At 36.5% G+C, this 18,012-nt stretch overlaps 3 protein-coding genes across 11 annotated transcripts in view; 1 reads left to right on the top strand and 2 right to left on the bottom strand.

The window, feature by feature from the left end:
• DNAI7 (dynein axonemal intermediate chain 7) overlaps positions 1–3,812 on the bottom strand; it is an 87,828-nt gene extending 84,016 nt beyond the window's left edge. For 5 of the 8 annotated variants that reach the window (XM_059886482.1, XM_024991821.2, XM_024991819.2 and 2 more), the window contains exons 1-2: positions 3,698–3,811; positions 207–224 (exon numbers count right to left, since the gene is read on the bottom strand). Coding sequence is in view for 6 of the 8 variants with exons in the window: in XM_024991819.2 (XP_024847587.1) it covers positions 207–224; positions 3,698–3,700 (21 nt within the window). In the remaining 2 variants the exon portion in view is untranslated. 8 annotated transcript variants of the gene reach the window in all.
• Positions 3,813–3,903: 91 nt separating this feature from the next.
• ETFRF1 (electron transfer flavoprotein regulatory factor 1) lies at positions 3,904–10,872 on the top strand. 2 transcript variants are annotated; one of them, XM_024992307.2, is made up of 3 exons: positions 3,904–3,985; positions 9,799–9,886; positions 9,965–10,872. In XM_024992307.2, the coding sequence occupies exons 2-3, from the start codon at positions 9,842–9,844 to the stop codon at positions 10,184–10,186; spliced, it is 267 nt and encodes an 88-aa protein (XP_024848075.1). In that variant the 5' UTR covers positions 3,904–3,985; positions 9,799–9,841; the 3' UTR covers positions 10,187–10,872.
• Positions 10,873–14,183: 3,311 nt separating this feature from the next.
• KRAS (KRAS proto-oncogene, GTPase) overlaps positions 14,184–18,012 on the bottom strand; it is a 39,542-nt gene continuing 35,713 nt past the window's right edge. The window contains exon 5 of the mRNA NM_001110001.3: positions 14,184–15,719. Within this exon, the coding sequence (NP_001103471.1) occupies positions 15,603–15,719 (117 nt within the window). The 3' untranslated portion in view covers positions 14,184–15,602. The remainder of the gene's footprint in view (positions 15,720–18,012) is intronic.

The raw sequence follows: 18,012 nt of genomic DNA, 5'->3' as shown, positions 1-18,012 counted from the left end.
GAAATTAGAACCATTTTTCTACATCAAATTTGAAATATGTCCTGTTATTGTAAAGGATTATTCAATGATTTAGATAGCATTAATGTCTAAAAACTAAGCTTAGTAAACTCTATAAACTATAATACAACTACCAGAAAATGTTTTAAAAATTCAATTTGTACAATGTCAGCTCTTTAAAACTATTTTGAGAAATAATTTCTACCTACCTTTTTTGCTTTGGGAGCCTAAAAGTTGGAAAAACAAAAGAATTGATAAATTTAAAAAATAATTCATACATTTTAAACAAAAATATCATGATTGCCTAAACATGTTAAAATTAAGAGAAGCTAGGTAAAAAAGACAAGGGAACTTTCTGTACCCTCTGCAGATTCTCTTTAAATCTAAAATTATCTCAAAAGGTTTTTTTAGGAAAGAATTCAGACAGAACTACAAGTCTATAAAACACTATGATAGTTCACCCACTGAAGCATCTTTTGTAAGTAAATTTTACACTTTCTTATGACAATCAATGATCCGTGTTTAATGAAATATCTGATTATGAAACTGAATACCAGTCAAGAAGGCACTGATTTAAAGGGTTCTAAAGAACAAGAAATCATTAACGTCAAGCCTAAATGTGTGGGAATGATTTCACATCACAGAGAAATAGTCATTCTATCAAGTTAGATTGCTGATTTTATAGGAAAAGAATCAGTAATTTAAAACAGGCAAAGCTATGGCAAAGTGATTCTATTCAGCAACGTGTCCTAAAGCAGAGGTATGCTTTTTTAGATCTTAGAAAGTACAGCATTTCAATAAATATTTACAAGTATTTTTTAGTAATACTACTTGTAATTTCCTGATTTGGCCCTTGAGTTCACTAGATTTCTGGTAAGGAATTTGTAGGGGATCATGTGACTGTAAGATGATATACTTTCCACATTTGAAGACTAGTACAAGAGAAGTTATGGTTCAAGCCATAAGGTTATCACTATATAAAACATAAATGTTAAAACTGACATCAAGCAGTAGATTATATGTTCTTATAAAGTGCATATATCTCATTAATTCATTCAACAGGTATTTATTAATGATTTACACACAAAGTTCTCTGAGATACTAGAGATGACATAAGAATGGTGACTCGACTCGCACAACGTTTACAAAGGTGTTTTATTTTTACCATACTTGCTATCGTTAATAGTTAACATATGTCCACCTTGAAATAAATTCTATACAGCAGAATATGTAAACAGCAATGGCCCTGTTTCAAAGCAGCTAAATTTTAAAGGTGGGCAAACTGTCATCTCTCATTAATGCTTTTAATGTGAGGCAAGTTTGGGATAAGTACATATAATCAAGTGAAAGTGAAAATCACTCAGTCATGTCCGACTCTTTGCAACCTCATGGACTATACAGTCCATAGAATGCTCCAGACCAGGATACTGGAGAGGGTAACCTTTCCCTTCTCCAGGGGATCTTCCCAACCCAGGGATCAAACCCAGGTCTCCTGCATTGCAGGCAGACTCTTTACCAGCTGAGCTGCAAGGGAAGCCCAAGAATACTGGAGTGGGTAGCCTATTCCTTCTCCAGTGGATTTTCTCAACCCAGGAATCGAACCAGGGTCTCCTGCATTGCAGGCAGATTCTTTACCAACTGAGCTATCAGGGAAGCCACATATACTCATTCTTCCTGCAAATCATAAGAGCATCCAGTAGTAGAGTAGTTCTCAGAGAGCATAAGCATCACCTGGGATGCCTGTTATAACAATGCATATTCCTGGCCTAAAAGTGTACATACTCACTTCTCTCTCCCCATAAGTAATTCAGTTCATGATATGAGTTGAATTGTGTCCCCTCAAAATTCATACATAAGTCCTATCTCCCAGTGTCTCCAAGTGTTTCCTTGTTTGGAAAGAGGGTCCTTGTTGATATAGTTAAGATGAGGTCATACTGGAATAGGGCGGACCTCTGATTCAATAAGACTGGAAACCTTGTAAAAAGGGGGAAATGTGGACACAGACACACACACACTCAGCGAACACCAAAGAATGGGATAATGCTGCCACAAGACAAAAAGAAGCAGAAGCTAGCACCTGCAGGGTGAGAATAGCCTTGACAACACCTTAATCTAAGACTTCTAGATTCTGAAACTATGAAACAATAAATTTCTATTGGTGAAGCCAGTTAGTTTGTGGTATGTTGTTACTTGGCAGTCCTAGGAAACTAATACTTAGATCTGGAGTCCAGTCTGTTCCTGAAATCTGCACTTGAACTGGTATTCAAGGCTTGCATGCGTACTAAGTCGCTTCAGTAGTGTCCACCTCTTGTAACCCCATAGGCTATAACCTGCCAGACCTCTCTGTCCATGGGATTCTCCAGGTAGGAATTCTGGAGTGGGTTGCCATGCCCTCCTCCAGGGGCTCTTCCCCACCCAGGAATGGAACCTGTGGTTCTTATGTCTCCTGCATTGGCAGGCAAGTTCTTTACCACTAGAGCCGCCTGGCAAGTCCATTCCGGGCTTATTCCAATTTTCCAGAAGCCACATTTTGAGAAAGACTGCCAAAGGGATCTAAAAACAAGAGACTTGTGTACTGGTTGGAAAATAATAAATAGGTGCCTATTCCCTTAAGTTATCAGCAGCTTTAAGTCAGTTTAAAATCCATTTACTTTCTGTTCTTCCTGACATAAACGCTCTCCACACTCTGTTTCTTCTCATTACTTCCGGCAAATTCATCATACTTTAAAACACAGCTTGAAAAGCATTGCTCTGCTCTTCCCATCCCCCTTTCCTCTCCCGCCCTAATTTTAACATTCCCATCTTTGTGTTACTCCATCGTAGTCACTTCAATGATTACAGTTATAAAACTGTATTGTAATTAATTTGCTAAGTCTGTCTTCCATACAAGGGAGAGATTGTAATTATCACCTTTGTGTACTTCGTTTCAGTTTAGTGCCAAGCACAAAGAGTATGCTCCATATTTTCCCTTAATTAATGAATTAAATAATTAACTAATTACACTTTCCACTTTCATCTAGTTTTAATCACTGGAGAAGATGGAAATCACGTTTAAGAAAATGGGAAACGAGAACATGTTATAGCTACATGTTGGTCTGTGTTCCTGGAGAAGACATGACAGCTGAAGAGTGCAGAAAAACAAAACAAGAAGCTTTATCATACTTAAACACCAGGCAGGCTGCATACTCTGAATCACAAAACAATTCAAGTTTCCACAAAAGACCACACAAAACAACTTTTCAAAGCAGAGTAAACTGCAGCAGCTTTCAATTAATTGCTGAGGTGGCCAAAAAAAAAAAAAAAAACAAAACCTATGCATTTCCACCAAGCTGCAATTAAAAAAAAAAAAAAAAGCAATTTCACAGGAATGTCTATCACGACTAAGAGTAACTAAATTGAGACGAATATTTGAATTTAGCAGCAGCTGGAGATTAAAACATCAGCTGATCTGATTAAAACACCACAAACTGGCCATTCCCCATTTGCAGAAACCGGTCTGGACTCTCTCTTCGGTCCATCTGACCCCGAATGGAAGGCCATACTTCAGGAGAGGTCCATCCCCCCTAAGGATATGGGGTCTTTCCTAAACCGACTCGCTCTCCTCTAATAAAATATGACGGGCTCTTGCCATATCATTTAACACGGCGCAGGAGCATCAATGATCGCCCCTTGACCCTGCTCCCCTACGTTCCCTGCTCACCATGCTGATGCATACACGACCTCGGTAGTCGGCCAAGTGTGATCTCTGGGTTGTGTGGACAAACGCTCCCTCGTTGTCAGGACGACAAGCCCCGCCCACTGGCGCCCCAGGGCCGCTGCGGAGAGCCTCGCGTTTGGTTCGCGCAGTCGCGCTGGGGTTCTTCCGGACGGCGCCCTACCCACTTCCCTGACAGGTTGCTCCGCCCCACTACAGCCTGCCGCCCGCCTCGGTCGACAGCCTCCAGCGTTGGAGCTGAGGGTTGCGTTTACGGCTGCGGCGTGCCGGAAAGTGCGTGAGTGCCGCGCTGGGGAGTCTTATTTTGTTTTCCGGACGCTTCAGTCTGGAGGCGGTATGCTCTGGGCGAGGACCAACAGGTGTAGAAAAAGGGCTTGTGTGCGTCTTCCGACGTTGACAGCCCCTCTCCCTGTTTCCCTAGATTTGCTGGGGCGAATCTTTCTTTGCGGATTTCGAGAAGGAAGGGGGCCGCCGGCTACGCGACTGGGTCAAGTAGCTGACACCGGGTCGGCTTCCTGGGCCGTCACCGCTTAGACCAGCGGGGGGCCGGGCTCGATTGGCAGTTTAGAAAAAGAGGTAAATAAATTGGCTCCCAGAGGGTTGTTTATTTTTAAATGACCTTCAGATTCTTCTCCCTGCACCTGGTTGTTTATTACCTGAGCTATCAAGGTATATGCTGTTTTTTGGTGTTTGTTTTGTTTTGTTTTTTCAAGAGGAGCTCTAAACAAGAACTGGAAATAATTTGAAGCAGTTCCTGGTAACGTATTCCTTACTGGTGGAGGTCTCAGAGACCCAGCAAGACGCGCTAAATTCTGTGCCCAGAGTCAAGGTCACAGTGTACTAACCGGTAGCACAACCCTTCGAATGTCGGTCTACCAACATGAAGAAACTCTGGCAGCTTAGACCAACAGGAAAACTAGAAGAAATTAAGAGACTGAGAAATTAACCTTCCAAAGCGTATCTGAATTCCGTATGAATTTAGATCTAAACCCCGTTTAGGCTTAAACCCCATTTTAGCCTGACAAGACGTGAAATGCTTTAAAATTCTTGCCACCATTTCTCATCTGATTGTAATTTTATAATGCGCTGTCTCTTGCAATTTCGTTGACCAAAGGTATTATTAAATAAGTATTTCTGACTGAGCTAGTCTTTGTAGGTTAAAGTGTTATTCTCCCCACAGAAATCCAGATTGGTCATAGCTATGACATTTCACCTTCACATCCCTGGTAGCAAGATTAAAAACCTCTTAATGTCGACTTGATATAGAGTTCCGAAGCTGGTATGGAACTAAGCTTTTGTTTTTCAGTCAAACTACTAATGTTTACGATTACAGAACTTCAGTCAGCTCTGATGGGAGTAAGGAAGTGTGGATGGTAATCATAAATAATTTTGATATCATAGGATTTCAGGGGAGAGACTTGCTCAAGTTCTCTTTCCACCAAATTCCCCCCAGGGAGGAGGATTTGCTATGGATGTGTTAGAACATGCTAGACTGTGTTCTAGGCGACTGCTCTGCTATGAGATTATACCAGTGGGCTTATATAGTTCTCCTCTACTAGTCTTACAGCCTGCAAGAATAAGAAGGCCCATTTCCTCTGTTCACTTTTACCTCCAGACAGGTGCAGTTCCTAGCCCCTCTGAACATACATGACCATCTTCTTTCAACTCACTTTTATAATCTGGCTTCTAGGTAGGCCTCAACCAAGCAGAATACCAGCTTTGGGGGCAAAATCTCTTGCCACCTGACTCTCGGATTACATATCCTTTGGTGCAGCCAAGTGTGTTGGGATAAATTTTAGTGTGAAGCTTTTTAGGCTTAACTACTTTGGGGAAATGTGCTCCATCTGTTTGAGTCAAATCTGAACTTCATGGGGAAGAGTGATCAGTAATAGCTTTAGGCACGATGATGTTGTTGTTTAGTCACAAAGTCATGTCTTACTCTTTCGAAACCCCATGGACTGTAGCCCCGCCCATGCTCCTTTGTCCCTCGGATTTCCCAGAGGAGAATACTGGAGTTGGTTACCATTGCCTTCTCACTTAACCCAATACTGGAGTTGGTTAAGTCTTGGCCCACAAGTCATTGGGAAAGAGCTATCAATGTGGATTGTATGCCCACCCCCATCCAGGTTTCTTAGAATGATAAGGAACTTCTCACAGTCCCTAACTCTCATTTGGCTCTTTATAAAAACAGTAATTTCCATGACTTTATGCAGAGTTAAGGAGCAGCCCCAGGTCCCTGCTGCATTTAAATTTTTCACCAGTTCACCCAAGGAAACCTGTTTCTCCTAAAGGCTAAAGTAAACTTAAATGCCTAAAGGTCAGTATGCAGTAATAAAACATTTCCTCAGCTCATAAAAGTTAATATATCAAGGAATGGGACAAATTTATCTTGGTCACAGCAGCTACTTTTTTGCTGGGCAGGTCCTTTTTTATGCATAATTTGTTAAAAAAAAAAAAAACAGCTAAAGACAATTTAACCCACATTCTAAAAGCTTTTACAAATTGTGAATTAAATAGAGCTATGCTCTTTGCCAGGAATTAAACAGGCTGTAATTTTTTATTTGAAATTACATCTAATGTAGATTTACAATTATTTTAAGGGCACAAGGTTCTTCCTTAAGTGTCATTTTCAGTAAGATTAAAACACAAAAAATGGCTCTCAGAAAAAAAGTTTTTAAAATGGAATTAGCTGTTGCTGTACCCGGTTAAATAGACCCATCTAATTTCACTCCTGAAAACACTAAATCTTCAGTAAACCATTTGGGACGACCCAGAGGGATGGTATGGGGAGGGAGGAGGGTTCAGGATGGGGAACACATGTATACCTGTGGCGGATTCATTTCGATATGTGGCAAAACCAATACAATATTGTAAAGTTTAAAAATAAAATTAAATTAAAAAAAATTAGACTAATAGAGGAGGAGATGACAAACTTTGGAAGCTGCAAGACAGATGACTGTCATCTAGCACACTTGAAAAGCCCAATTTATACTGCATAATTCTCAAAAAGGCCCTGGAACAGGGCCATTGGATTTGGAAATGAAGAATGAAGTAAATCAGAGAGGATGAAGTGAAAGCTCTTTGAGAAATACCTCTAAGTGCATGCCTCACTCTCAGAAGACTAGAGGTTTATTTCTGGACAGAATCATCTATGGTGTGGGGGTGTCCTCAGGCATACAAAGGACATGAGAATCACACTGGGAGCAGGTTAGGTGTATTTGAGTATACATGATGCTGAATGCAAGGCCCTCAGTCGTTTTCCACTTCTTAATTTAGTAAATCCTCAGAAGATTGGAAGACTCTTATCTGTGGAATCTGACCAGCCCAGGAGGAACAGACTAAGATAACAACATCAGAGGTTCCCCAATAAAGGGCCCAATTAGATCACTCTCAGTGAAGGCCCAAAGTCTCTAAGCTGCAACTTCTAAGCAGATTTCTAAAGGGTTTGTTTTTTGTGGTGGTTTTTTTTTTTTGGAAAAGGACTACCATTTATGCAGGAAAGCTCAAGTGATAACAGACAAAAGCAGAAAAATAGCACTTTGGAGGAAAACAAGAAAGTTAATGAACTCAGATGTTCTGATCATTGTATACTTGTCACTGTGAACTCATAAATCACTAGTAAATAGGGGATGCAGACAATTATTAACATGTAAACAGTGTTGGCTATTTATTTTTTTTCCCTAAGAAAGAAAAGCCACAGAAGCAGATCTATAAACTTCAGCAAGAAAAGGTCTTCACTCAAGTTGCTATACTGGCAGCAGAAGCCTTTCAAGTATGTTTGTTAAAAAAAAACAAAAAAAAAACACTACTTAGTTGCTTAGTTGTATACCCCAGAGGTATATAACTGTTGACCTGGTTACAGGTTGAATCCCCTACTGACCAGCCTCGTGGTTTAGATGTCTACTTTCACCTGCATTTCAGGATCTCCCAGCCCTACTCTTGGCATTCTGCCAGCATGTCTACACTACTTTTAAACAGGTTTACTAACATGTAATTGACATACAAATGCTACACTTATTAAGTATAAGTACAATTTGATAAATTTGACTCATGCCTACACCTATGAAACCTCACCACAATCATGATGGTAAAACCATCATCCCCAGGGATTTCCTCCTGTCTCCTGTGATCCCTTCCTGGTCTCCAGCCCTCTACTCCTATTCATAAACTTCATCTTATCTCTGTGGTATCCTCCAGCAATACTGAGAGCAATCTGAGTGGCTCAGATCAGCTCTCCAGGTACCAATTTGTTTTTTTAAATTGGTGCTCTGTTTACAACGGCAGAGGATTTGAGTGGTATGCCTCAAACTGCGCCCCCCGCCACCCCCCCCACCACCACCATAAGCTCTGTTACTTTTAATGTTTTTGCAAGATGAAAGGTTTTTCTGGATGACATATACTTATGTCTCACGGTACCTCCCACAAAATGCTAACTTCAAAGGAAAAAAAGTAACTGGAGAGTTCTGACAAACACCACCTTAACCAAGTGATCAAAACTAACTTTAGCCATAATGGAACAGACTGGAATTGTGTCCACATAATAGAGTGCAATGAAATAAAGCATGTCTAATGTTTCTGCCGAAACTATGTAAGCTGAACCTAGCCATAAATTAACATCAAAACAAGACATATTTCTACAAAATTAATGGCCTGTGATCCTCACAGATGTCAAGTTTATGAAAATCAAGGAAATTAAGGAATTTTTTCAGATTGAAGGCTAGAGACATGGAAATTAAATGCAATGTGTAATCAGTGTAGATTGGATTCTTTTGCTACAAAGGGCAAAACACAGGGCTGTGGATTCAATGGTAGTAATATAGCAGTGCTTGTTAATTTCCTGATTCTGATGGTTGTTTTGTGCTGTAAGAAAACATCCTTGTTCACAGAAAGTACCTCAAACTGTTGTCCAGTATGGTAGCAACTAAGCCACTGGTACTTAGAAACATGTCTGGCATAACACTTCTTAAAATATTTTGGATAAAAATGATACATTATTAAAATAATTTCAGCTGTTTTTTTAATAAGGACTATCAAAAGTAAAATTACATGGATGGCTTGCACTGTATTTCTTTTGGATGGCACTACAAGGTATTCAGGTTGATTTGGTATCATGTTAGCAACTTATCCTCAAATAGTTCAGGGAAAAAAGTTATTAAATCTGAGTTGCAGCTTTTCTGAAAGATTGAATGAAGTTATTTTAAAATAAAAATTTGTTAATGAGGGATATAAAAAGGTATGTTATTTTAGATTAATGGGCAAATGGGCATTATGAAATTTTAAGGTTATATATGGCATTGACATTCATTTGGGGCCTATCACAAACTAAATGTTTATAATGTACGAATTTTAGGAGTTAACCCCCACAACCGTCACAAGTATTGGGAATTATTTTCTATGTTTAGGCTGTGATGGTGCCTTTAAGGAGCTGCCTTTCACTAGCAGCACAAAGTACACATGAAGATTAAGCTTATCTATCCCACTGGATATTGCCTGCTCCTCATGTACCCCCTTTCTGGGTTGTTCACTTGGTCTCTTCATCACTGATCTTCCTGCCCATTTGCCATTAGCTGTGAACCTGCTTGACTCTCACACCTGTTTGTCCTACTCTTTAGCCTTTCTTTGTAGGGCACCCTTGATTTGTCCCAGTGTCCTGCGAACAGTTCGAGCCTTGCCTCGAGAGCAGGGCACACAGTTCTCCCTCTGACAAGAAAAGAGGCTCGGAAAGATTAAGCAACCTGTACAACACTGTGCAGCTGGGATTCCAAGTCTATTTCTAATTCATGCCACTCTGTAAGAGGCCCACCTGCTTATCTCGATGATCTGCTTTCTCTAATTGTTCTGTTTCCTTCATAGAGCTTACCACAACTCATAATGATCTTTTATGTCCCTCAGGAGATGCTGATTCTGTGATAGCAGCTATCTTACCTGACATGTTTACAGCTGCATCTCACTGCCTGGAACATAAAAGTGCACAATCAACTTTTATTGAATGGCAAAAAAAAAAAAAAAGTACTAGTTTACCAGTGGGTAAAATCTTTTTCAAGACTACAATGCAGTTATTTGTAAAGATTTTTCTTTTTCTTTAGGTATATTACATATAAAAGTGGATATTTTCCATGATAAGTGAAAATGGCCAATTCTTTAAGAGGAGAAGTATTGAATCTTTATAAGAATGTAAGTACGTACGTTGCCAGTTTTGTAAATGTTATATGACATAGATTGTTTAGAAATATATAATCTTTCTTTTTTAAGCTGCTGTATCTTGGACGAGACTATCCAAAAGGAGCAGACTATTTCAAAAGGCGTCTGAAGAATGTTTTCCTTAAAAACAAAGATGTGAAGGACCCAGAGAAGATCAAAGAACTTATTGAAAGGGGCAAATTTGTAATGAAAGAACTAGAAGCATTATACTTCCTTAGGAAATACAGAGCTATGAAACAACGCTATTACTCAGATACCAACAAAACTAAATGATCAGTATTACTATCATTTGACTGAAGATCAGTGCCAGCTGTTTATGTACCAGCTATGACAAAAATAACATTTAAAGTGTCAAGGATATACATTGTGTTAAAAATACCTGAGCTGCCTTACTGAACTAAAACAGGTTTCAACTTCTATTGCTTTATCAGCAACCTTTATGCTCAATTTTTATATAACAATTAACTGTTAAATGTCAATTTTATAGTAATTTAGCTATATAATATTGCCAACTACTTATTAAAAATTGATGAGCACCCAATTTCAAATGAAAATATAATGTACTTAAGTTTTAGTGAGAAATTTGCCAATTATTCTTAGCTCATTTCTGCATTTTACTGAAAAGAGAATGCCATTTAACACTTAAGCAGAATAATTTCTTGCAAGTTTATTTCCCTTAACTTTTGAAGGAGCTCATTTTTGACCCCATTTGAAATGTTAACAGCACATATCCAGTGTTCACTGCAAAAGAAGTAGCATCTGGTAATGATTTAAGTGCAGTTAGTAGAAATAATATGTATAGAGTTAAGAACTTGAAACAGCCTACCAGTGACTGGCATTACATGCCTATTTAATTATTTCCAGTATTAATTTTGCAATTGGATGCCTTTGAGCCTTAAAACAAATCACCTGTTGTATATCAATACCTTCAATAAAAAGTAATGATTTATGTTATTCTATTCTTTTGTCATAAAGGCAGATTTGGTTTGCATCCACTTCTAAATGTGTTAGTATGTCATAGGACCTAAACCTAACGTGGTTTAAAGCAAACACTTAAACTTTTACACAATGTTCACAGCACCTTTTACAAATAAAAAACATCTAGCTTTATAAGCTAAAGAAAAGATTTACTAATTTACTAATATATGCTAATATAATTTAGCGTCTGTTGCTTATAAACTATCCTGTATCATTTGTGGGGATAATGTTTCAAATTTCCCTGGCAATCCAGTGGTTAGGAGTTGGCACTTTCACTGCTGTGGACCCAGGTCAGGGTCAGGGAACCAAGATCCCACAAGTCGTGCAGCACAGCCAAAAAAAAAAAAGTCCACACTATGATAGTCACCATAACTATTTTTATTACATTACAATAATTAGGAGCAGTACAGTTCATGACAAAAATATTACAAATTTCAGATCACTTCACAGCACATACTCCTATAAACATTTAAAAGTTAATTTTAATTAAAAGAGTGGTCATTTTTAAATTTAATGTTTGATATGACCAACATTCCTAGGTCAGCGCAACCAAACGATGGAAAACAACTGGATCACACTGCATATGTCCCACAAAAAGAAAGCACAATGTACAAAATGTGCATGTTTCAGTTTACACTATACAAAAATAGTTAAAATACATTCCAGGTAAACATGTTACATTAAGAAATAGTACTAGTAAGAAATTGGCACTCAAAGGAAAACTGCAAAAGTATTTTCAACATGAAAACACAAGACAGTGGAATTGGAAACTTTTGAATAAAACATTACATAACCCATTTAGCTCTATAGGGAAGGGGACCGTCTATAATTGACATTTCTGCAGGTAATAATTTTTTTATCATAAATTCATCTAAAATTGCCTATTATCATCCCAAACAGGCACTTAAAACTATTAAAACAAGTATTACTAGTTATGACTCATCTTTAGGAACTGATGTGAATATATTTCTAGAAAGAAAGAAATTTCATTTTCTGAAGGAATTTACAGCTACCAGTTATATGCTGTTCAATTTCTCAATGCAGATTTCATGCTACCCAATATCAACAACAAAGTTATTAAATATAAATTCAGCTTTAAAGTTACTAATGGGTTGTTAAAAATCATTAATACAAAATAATCAATAAATTATTACTTTTTGACAGAAGGAAGGGGCAGGTAGTTTTTACTGCCTACAAAGAAACCTAAATGTGTATATGTGTAGGAAAAATGGTTAGGAAAAAAAAAATCACTGGAATACAGATGAGATGAACTTGTGCAAACTGCAACTTAACATGCCTCACAAAGTTTCCATATATTTTAGGACAAAATTGTGCAATGGTGGCCAAGATTTTGATAACCTATAAAAGTTAGGTTCTAATTCCTATGCAGTGTGACTCAGTTAAAATAGAGCCTAGAATTCCTAAGTGGAGATACTCACTCAAATTTTACTACATACTTCTGCTACATTCTTCCACAAACGTTAATGTCTAAAACTATGTAATTTAGCAATTTTTTTAACTGCAACAAGGATTTTTATCTTTAAGGCTGTAATTAGATAACATTTATGTTATTTCTAGGATTATCTCTCCCCTTTTAAAATCTCTACAAAAACAAACATTTTATTAAACCATTCAAAATTCACATAATAAAGGATAATTACCACTGCCATAAAAAAGTTGCCCAGCTACATCAAAAATTCAAGAGTCCTAAAAATCACCTCAGTTATACACTGCAAGTCCTGAAGTATGGCCATTTCTTTCTCTTGTTTAGAAATAAAAGGAGGTACTAAAGCAAGTCTTAACTCCCTACCTAATGTTCCAGAAGCCTGTAGTTTAATATAGCATCTCAGAAACCATATTGATTTTTACAGAGAAGTTTCCTTTTCTGTGAATTAGCTCAGGCATCTGTTTATTTTTACCCAGAAGAAATAACTTTTAGAATTCAATATTTAATTTTGAACATCTATTATAATTACTTATACAAAGAGACCATACTACATGCAGGGGGATTTTAACATTATCTGACATACAACTTAATTTGTACTATAATTGTCTCAATAGAATCACATAATTATGCCAAATTAAAAAAATAATCAAATTTACTCCTTTAAAACATTGAAGTAAACTGATTTAATTAAAAAAGAGCTTGACTAAACAGCTACTTTGGAATAAGAGCAAAACAAGTATTTTAGAACTGGAAGAAACTAAACTTAGAGACCAAATCATTTTTTTGCAGAATTACAACATGCATTATGTTGTATCTGGGTCATGTGTCAGATGCCTCACTGATATATAGACCCTCTAGAATATAAACACTACTTAAGGACAGGCCTTATGTCCCATGTTTGGGTACTCTTAATATCCCCAGTGCCTTGGGCAGTGCCTGGCACTGAAATATTTGCTGAAAAAATGACTTCTGCTAAAGAGTAAGACATGAGTTAAATTTGAAAATGTCTTTCATGGTAAGATTTTAGTTTTTAAAACAATGGAATGTATCACTATTAGCAGGGCTAGTCCTAGTAAATTACATAAGGAATTCTCTCAGCACTACTTTTATTAAATTCTCCTTCCATGGGATAGGGTTCTAACTATTCATAGCAGGTATGAAAACTCCTGCTTTGTAACTGATGAACCAGGCAGCAAAGAGATGATGTTCAGAGGATCAAAATTAAATTGCTACAGCCACAATCTGAAAATTAGCTATTAGGTCAAATCCCATTATAGTATCTGTCAGATTACGTTAAGCCTGAGGAATTTTACAATATAGGACATTTTGGTATGATTTGATGGGAGGCCATCATGGAGATATCCAAAGCAGCAATAAATCTTGAGTTCAGAGAAATGAGAAATATTATAAGAAAAAACATCAAGTCATGGGACATAGAGAAGTGTAAGGTAGGCAGGCAAGACAACACTAATATGGGAAAAGTCCTGGAAGCAGAGAACGTATTTAAAAATAAACTTCACCTCTTGCACAATTTTGCCTAAGACTGGCACTGAAGATGATAACACAGGTAAAAAGTTACAGATGGTGCTGAGACTGACAAATAGGTATATCCTTATGTAAACTGAATGTAAATCACATAGTTATAAAGCTAGATACAGCCTTTGAGATGACTTCTTTAAAAATGAAGAAATGGCTAGTAAGTGATTTGTCCAAAATCAAAGACACATAACTTAGAATCTAAGTCAACTTCCTCCTTGTCCAGTGATACTTTCACCTCAACACACTATCTCAGTTCAAATATTTTAAAATAAGTTAACATTTTAAATGCATTCAAAGAATCATTTTGTTAGCATTACTTTATTGTATAAGCATTAGATATTCTTAATAATGGACCAGACTGTACTGAAGTGTTTACAAAAATGTTACTTTAGCCAGTGTTAAAGAGAACTAGCCAATACTCAAGATTTTGACATTTTTTCATTTCATCGTTTAAAAAAAATTAAAATCTTTCCACCCCACCGAAAATCTCATTTAAAATAATGTTGTTTTTTTTTTTAAGTTCTGTTTTTTGGGGTTTTTTATTTTAAAAAAGTGATGTTCCTGAGTAGGACTACGACATAATGAGAATGTACCTTGCTGAGCTATTCAATCTCTCTGCAAGTCCTTGTTTTTGACCAACCAAGGCATGGCAACAATGGAAGACCACAGGGATGCAGTCCACACTGTGAAACTCTCCATGTAGCTTAAAGGTTCACACAAGGCCCGGCTATGCCACCCTGGTCTCTGTAACACCTACCAAGCTAACTGGCCCAAATAATCTTTTACATCACTATCAGTAGAATTAAAACTACTTTTAAAGATTGAAGTTCAAGAAAAAGATTTATGCTAAGAAAGAGCAATCTGACACAGGGAGACTGTATTTAATTCCTATGAGAATTCTTTATACATGTTAAAATTTTTTTGTTATTACAAAAATTTAAAGCATGTAAATATAGTCCCAAAATGCTTGTTCTAATCCTCATTACCTACTGGGTCTGCCTTAACATAAAAAGCTATTCAGAGCATTATAGGAATTTACCTAATGTGGAAAGTAAGTGGCCTTTTAATATTTTCCATTGCCTTGTATTTTTTTCCATTTTTTTCTTTTTTTTATAGAAAAAATATAGTATTTTAGGGAACGTGACCATTTGACAAATAGCAGTGGAAAGAAGAAAACCTTTGTGAACAGTGTAACCTGACATTCATTAAGGGTAACTGAAACTATAGGACAATGATACCTACAAGATGAAACTATAGGAAGCCCATAAATTCATGTTCCCTCGATGTTTCAGTAAAACCAATCATGAAATCTCAACTGAAGTTATAATTAGTAATTAATCCATGTGTGTGACTAGATAAAACAATACAATAGGGATGATTTGAAAGCCTCATTAATTTGTTTCACACTAAAGTTCACAATTGATAAGAAAAATAGGAAGTAATCAACTGCATGCACCAAAAACCCCAAGACAAAAATCTTGGGTGTTCAGTTTCTTTTTCACAGGCATTGCTAGTTCAAAAACCAAAACGCAGGGAATACTGGCACTTAGAGGAAAAAAGTTTCCACTGTCATTTTAAAATAAGCATTCAAGATAAAAGCTAACAGTATGGATGGAGCAGAAAGAAAATTAGATAATGCTAAAACAAATGCTAATAATTTAGTGTAATATACAAAAATTACCACTTTTACTTAAGTATGCCTTAAGAAAAAAGTACAAATTGTATTTACATAATTATACACTTTGTCTTTGACTTCTTTTTCTTCTTTTTACCATCTTTGCTCATCTTTTCTTTATGTTTTCGAATTTCTCGAACTAATGTATAGAAGGCATCGTCAACACCCTGAAACACATAACAAGTATTAAAACGTGAATATATATGATGGTTTGAGGTATACAGAAAACAGAAAGGATGTATTACTAGTGGAAATATTGAGAAAGAATAAGAATACTTAACATTTCTATTTAGACATATATATATCAGGTTTTTTAGGATTTTTAGGATTCTTAAGTGTCTTCAAGGATATTTTGGTAACATTATAGGAACACTGATTTTCACCAAAGGCAATGAAATCAATGGCAAAGAATCCTACATACACTTATGTACTAACACATGACTTTTCCTGAGAACTTAATTTGCTACCAGTTTTTCCATACTGGCATACCTCTGTCACCAAAATCCAAATGTATTTGTGTATATATGTGAATATATATTTATACTTAATTATCCCTGAGTTTTAGACATTTGATATAAGCCACGCCAGTATATACTACTTTTATAATTATTTCACTATATTTGAGCCATGGTTCAATATTATTTAAATCCATTTAGATTTAAATAATTATCATGAAGTATACAGTATCAATATATAACTTTCAGTTTTATTAAGGCATTAGTTTCAATTCACATATTTGTGAGAAGAAAATTTAAAATGACCACAAGACACAATACTCTGAAAAATGTAATGCTTCTATTGGAGAAAAGATCTAGATCATTTAAATGGTGGTGAAGTCCACTGATTTGGAGATGTTTCTTAATTCATTATACTTTTAATATCTGTGTAGTATATGAAGTATTCAGAAGTTTTTCATATAAAGTCAAATGCTGTTATCTTCAAAGAAATTGCCATTTGGTCATTTTGGTCATCTTGTTTTGATCAAAGCAAGCTACTCAAAGTCACTCAAAGTGATTTTGAGTCAAAATAATTTTCACCCTCATCATTCATACAGAACATGAAAAATACCACTCAGACTGCTAGTAGGACAGCTGATTTTAACCCTGCAATCCTGAATGGTGCAAGATCTACACCTAAGTCAATTCCTCTCCTACCCCAGTTAAAAGCAAATTAAACATACAAGCAAAATAAAAATTAAAGGAAAAATACGATCTTGTATTTAAAATATGTATTTTAAAATCTGTTCAACTGAAGAGTACTGTGCTGTGCTTAGTCACTCAGTTGGGTCTTGACTCTGCAATCCCATGAACTGTAGCCTGCCAGGCTCCTCCTGTCATGGGGATTCTCCAGGCAAGAATACTGAAGTGGGTTGCCATGCCCTCCTTCAGGGGAATCTTCCTGATCTAGGGATTGAACCCAGGTCTGCTGCATCGCGGGTGGATTCTTTACTGTCTGAGGAACCAGGGAAGCCCAAGAATACTGTAGTTGGGTAGCCTATCCCTTCTCCAGGGGATCTTCCTGACCCAAGAATCAAACCAGGGTCTCCTGCATTGCAGGCGGATTCTTTACCAGCTGAGCTACCAGGGAAGCCCCAGTAACTGTTATTAAATGCCTGTTAACCTAATGATGTTTTCAAACCTAGACACCAGAGGGAGTCTCAGGAACAAATACACAACAAAGCTGTATAAATCAAGCCACTTTAAGAACAATGAAAACTGGCTTTTTACTCATTTTAACCACTTCTGTCGAATATGAACAGAAACATATTCATTAAATTATTTTATCTTGAAAATAACTGAAAATTTAACATATTTCTCTTTTATGCATTACTAAGATCTTCTACAATTAATATTTCAATAACTAAATTAATTCTGGGCATTTTCATGCAAGTTACATTTAACTGATTTTCACATTTTATCTAAAATTTATAAAAGTATTACCAATGTTTTTAAAGAATTAAATAGAGTGGGAATGAGAGGCTTGCTCACATTTAAATAGTAGTTGTATAAAAACTGGAATTATTCATTTGAACACTAGTGAGTAGAAGTTCCCAGTGAAGCCCCCAAACTTCACTTGATGTTCCCCACTTACTGATACAACATATGCTTCTGCTTCACCCACAGGAGAGAGGAAAAGTAGGTAGACAGTTCATCAGCAATACAATCAAGGCTTCATATATATAAACCTTCATGTTAACACATAAAGAGCAAAAAACTTCGAGTGACACAATAAAGAATAACTATTTTCTTATAAACAGTACCAACCTTGACTAATTTATAAACATAAACTATTAGAACAGGATGGAATCTTAAGAGAGAATCTATTCCAACTTCCTTACCCTTCACAAATTCCCTTTGATCACACATCCTTATGTAGTCTACTTCAACAGTTTTTATAATGAAGAAAAACATCAATGATACAAAAATGTTCAAGTAGACAAAATGAAAAACCATGAGACAG

The sequence above is a fragment of the Bos taurus genome, chromosome 5 (assembly GCF_002263795.3).
Source record: "Bos taurus isolate L1 Dominette 01449 registration number 42190680 breed Hereford chromosome 5, ARS-UCD2.0, whole genome shotgun sequence".
Lineage (NCBI taxonomy): Eukaryota > Metazoa > Chordata > Mammalia > Artiodactyla > Bovidae > Bos > Bos taurus.
Note: the sequence above shows the minus strand (reverse complement) of the source record. Positions and strands in the feature narration are given on the sequence as shown.

Coding starts and splice junctions, on each gene's coding strand:
- ETFRF1 (XM_024992307.2), top strand. CDS start 9,842: ATGGCCAATTCTTTAAGAGGAGAAGTATTGAATCTTTATAAGAAT. Junction 9,887..9,964: donor TATTGAATCTTTATAAGAAT/GTAAGTACGTAC, acceptor TTCTTTTTTAAG/CTGCTGTATCTTGGACGAGA.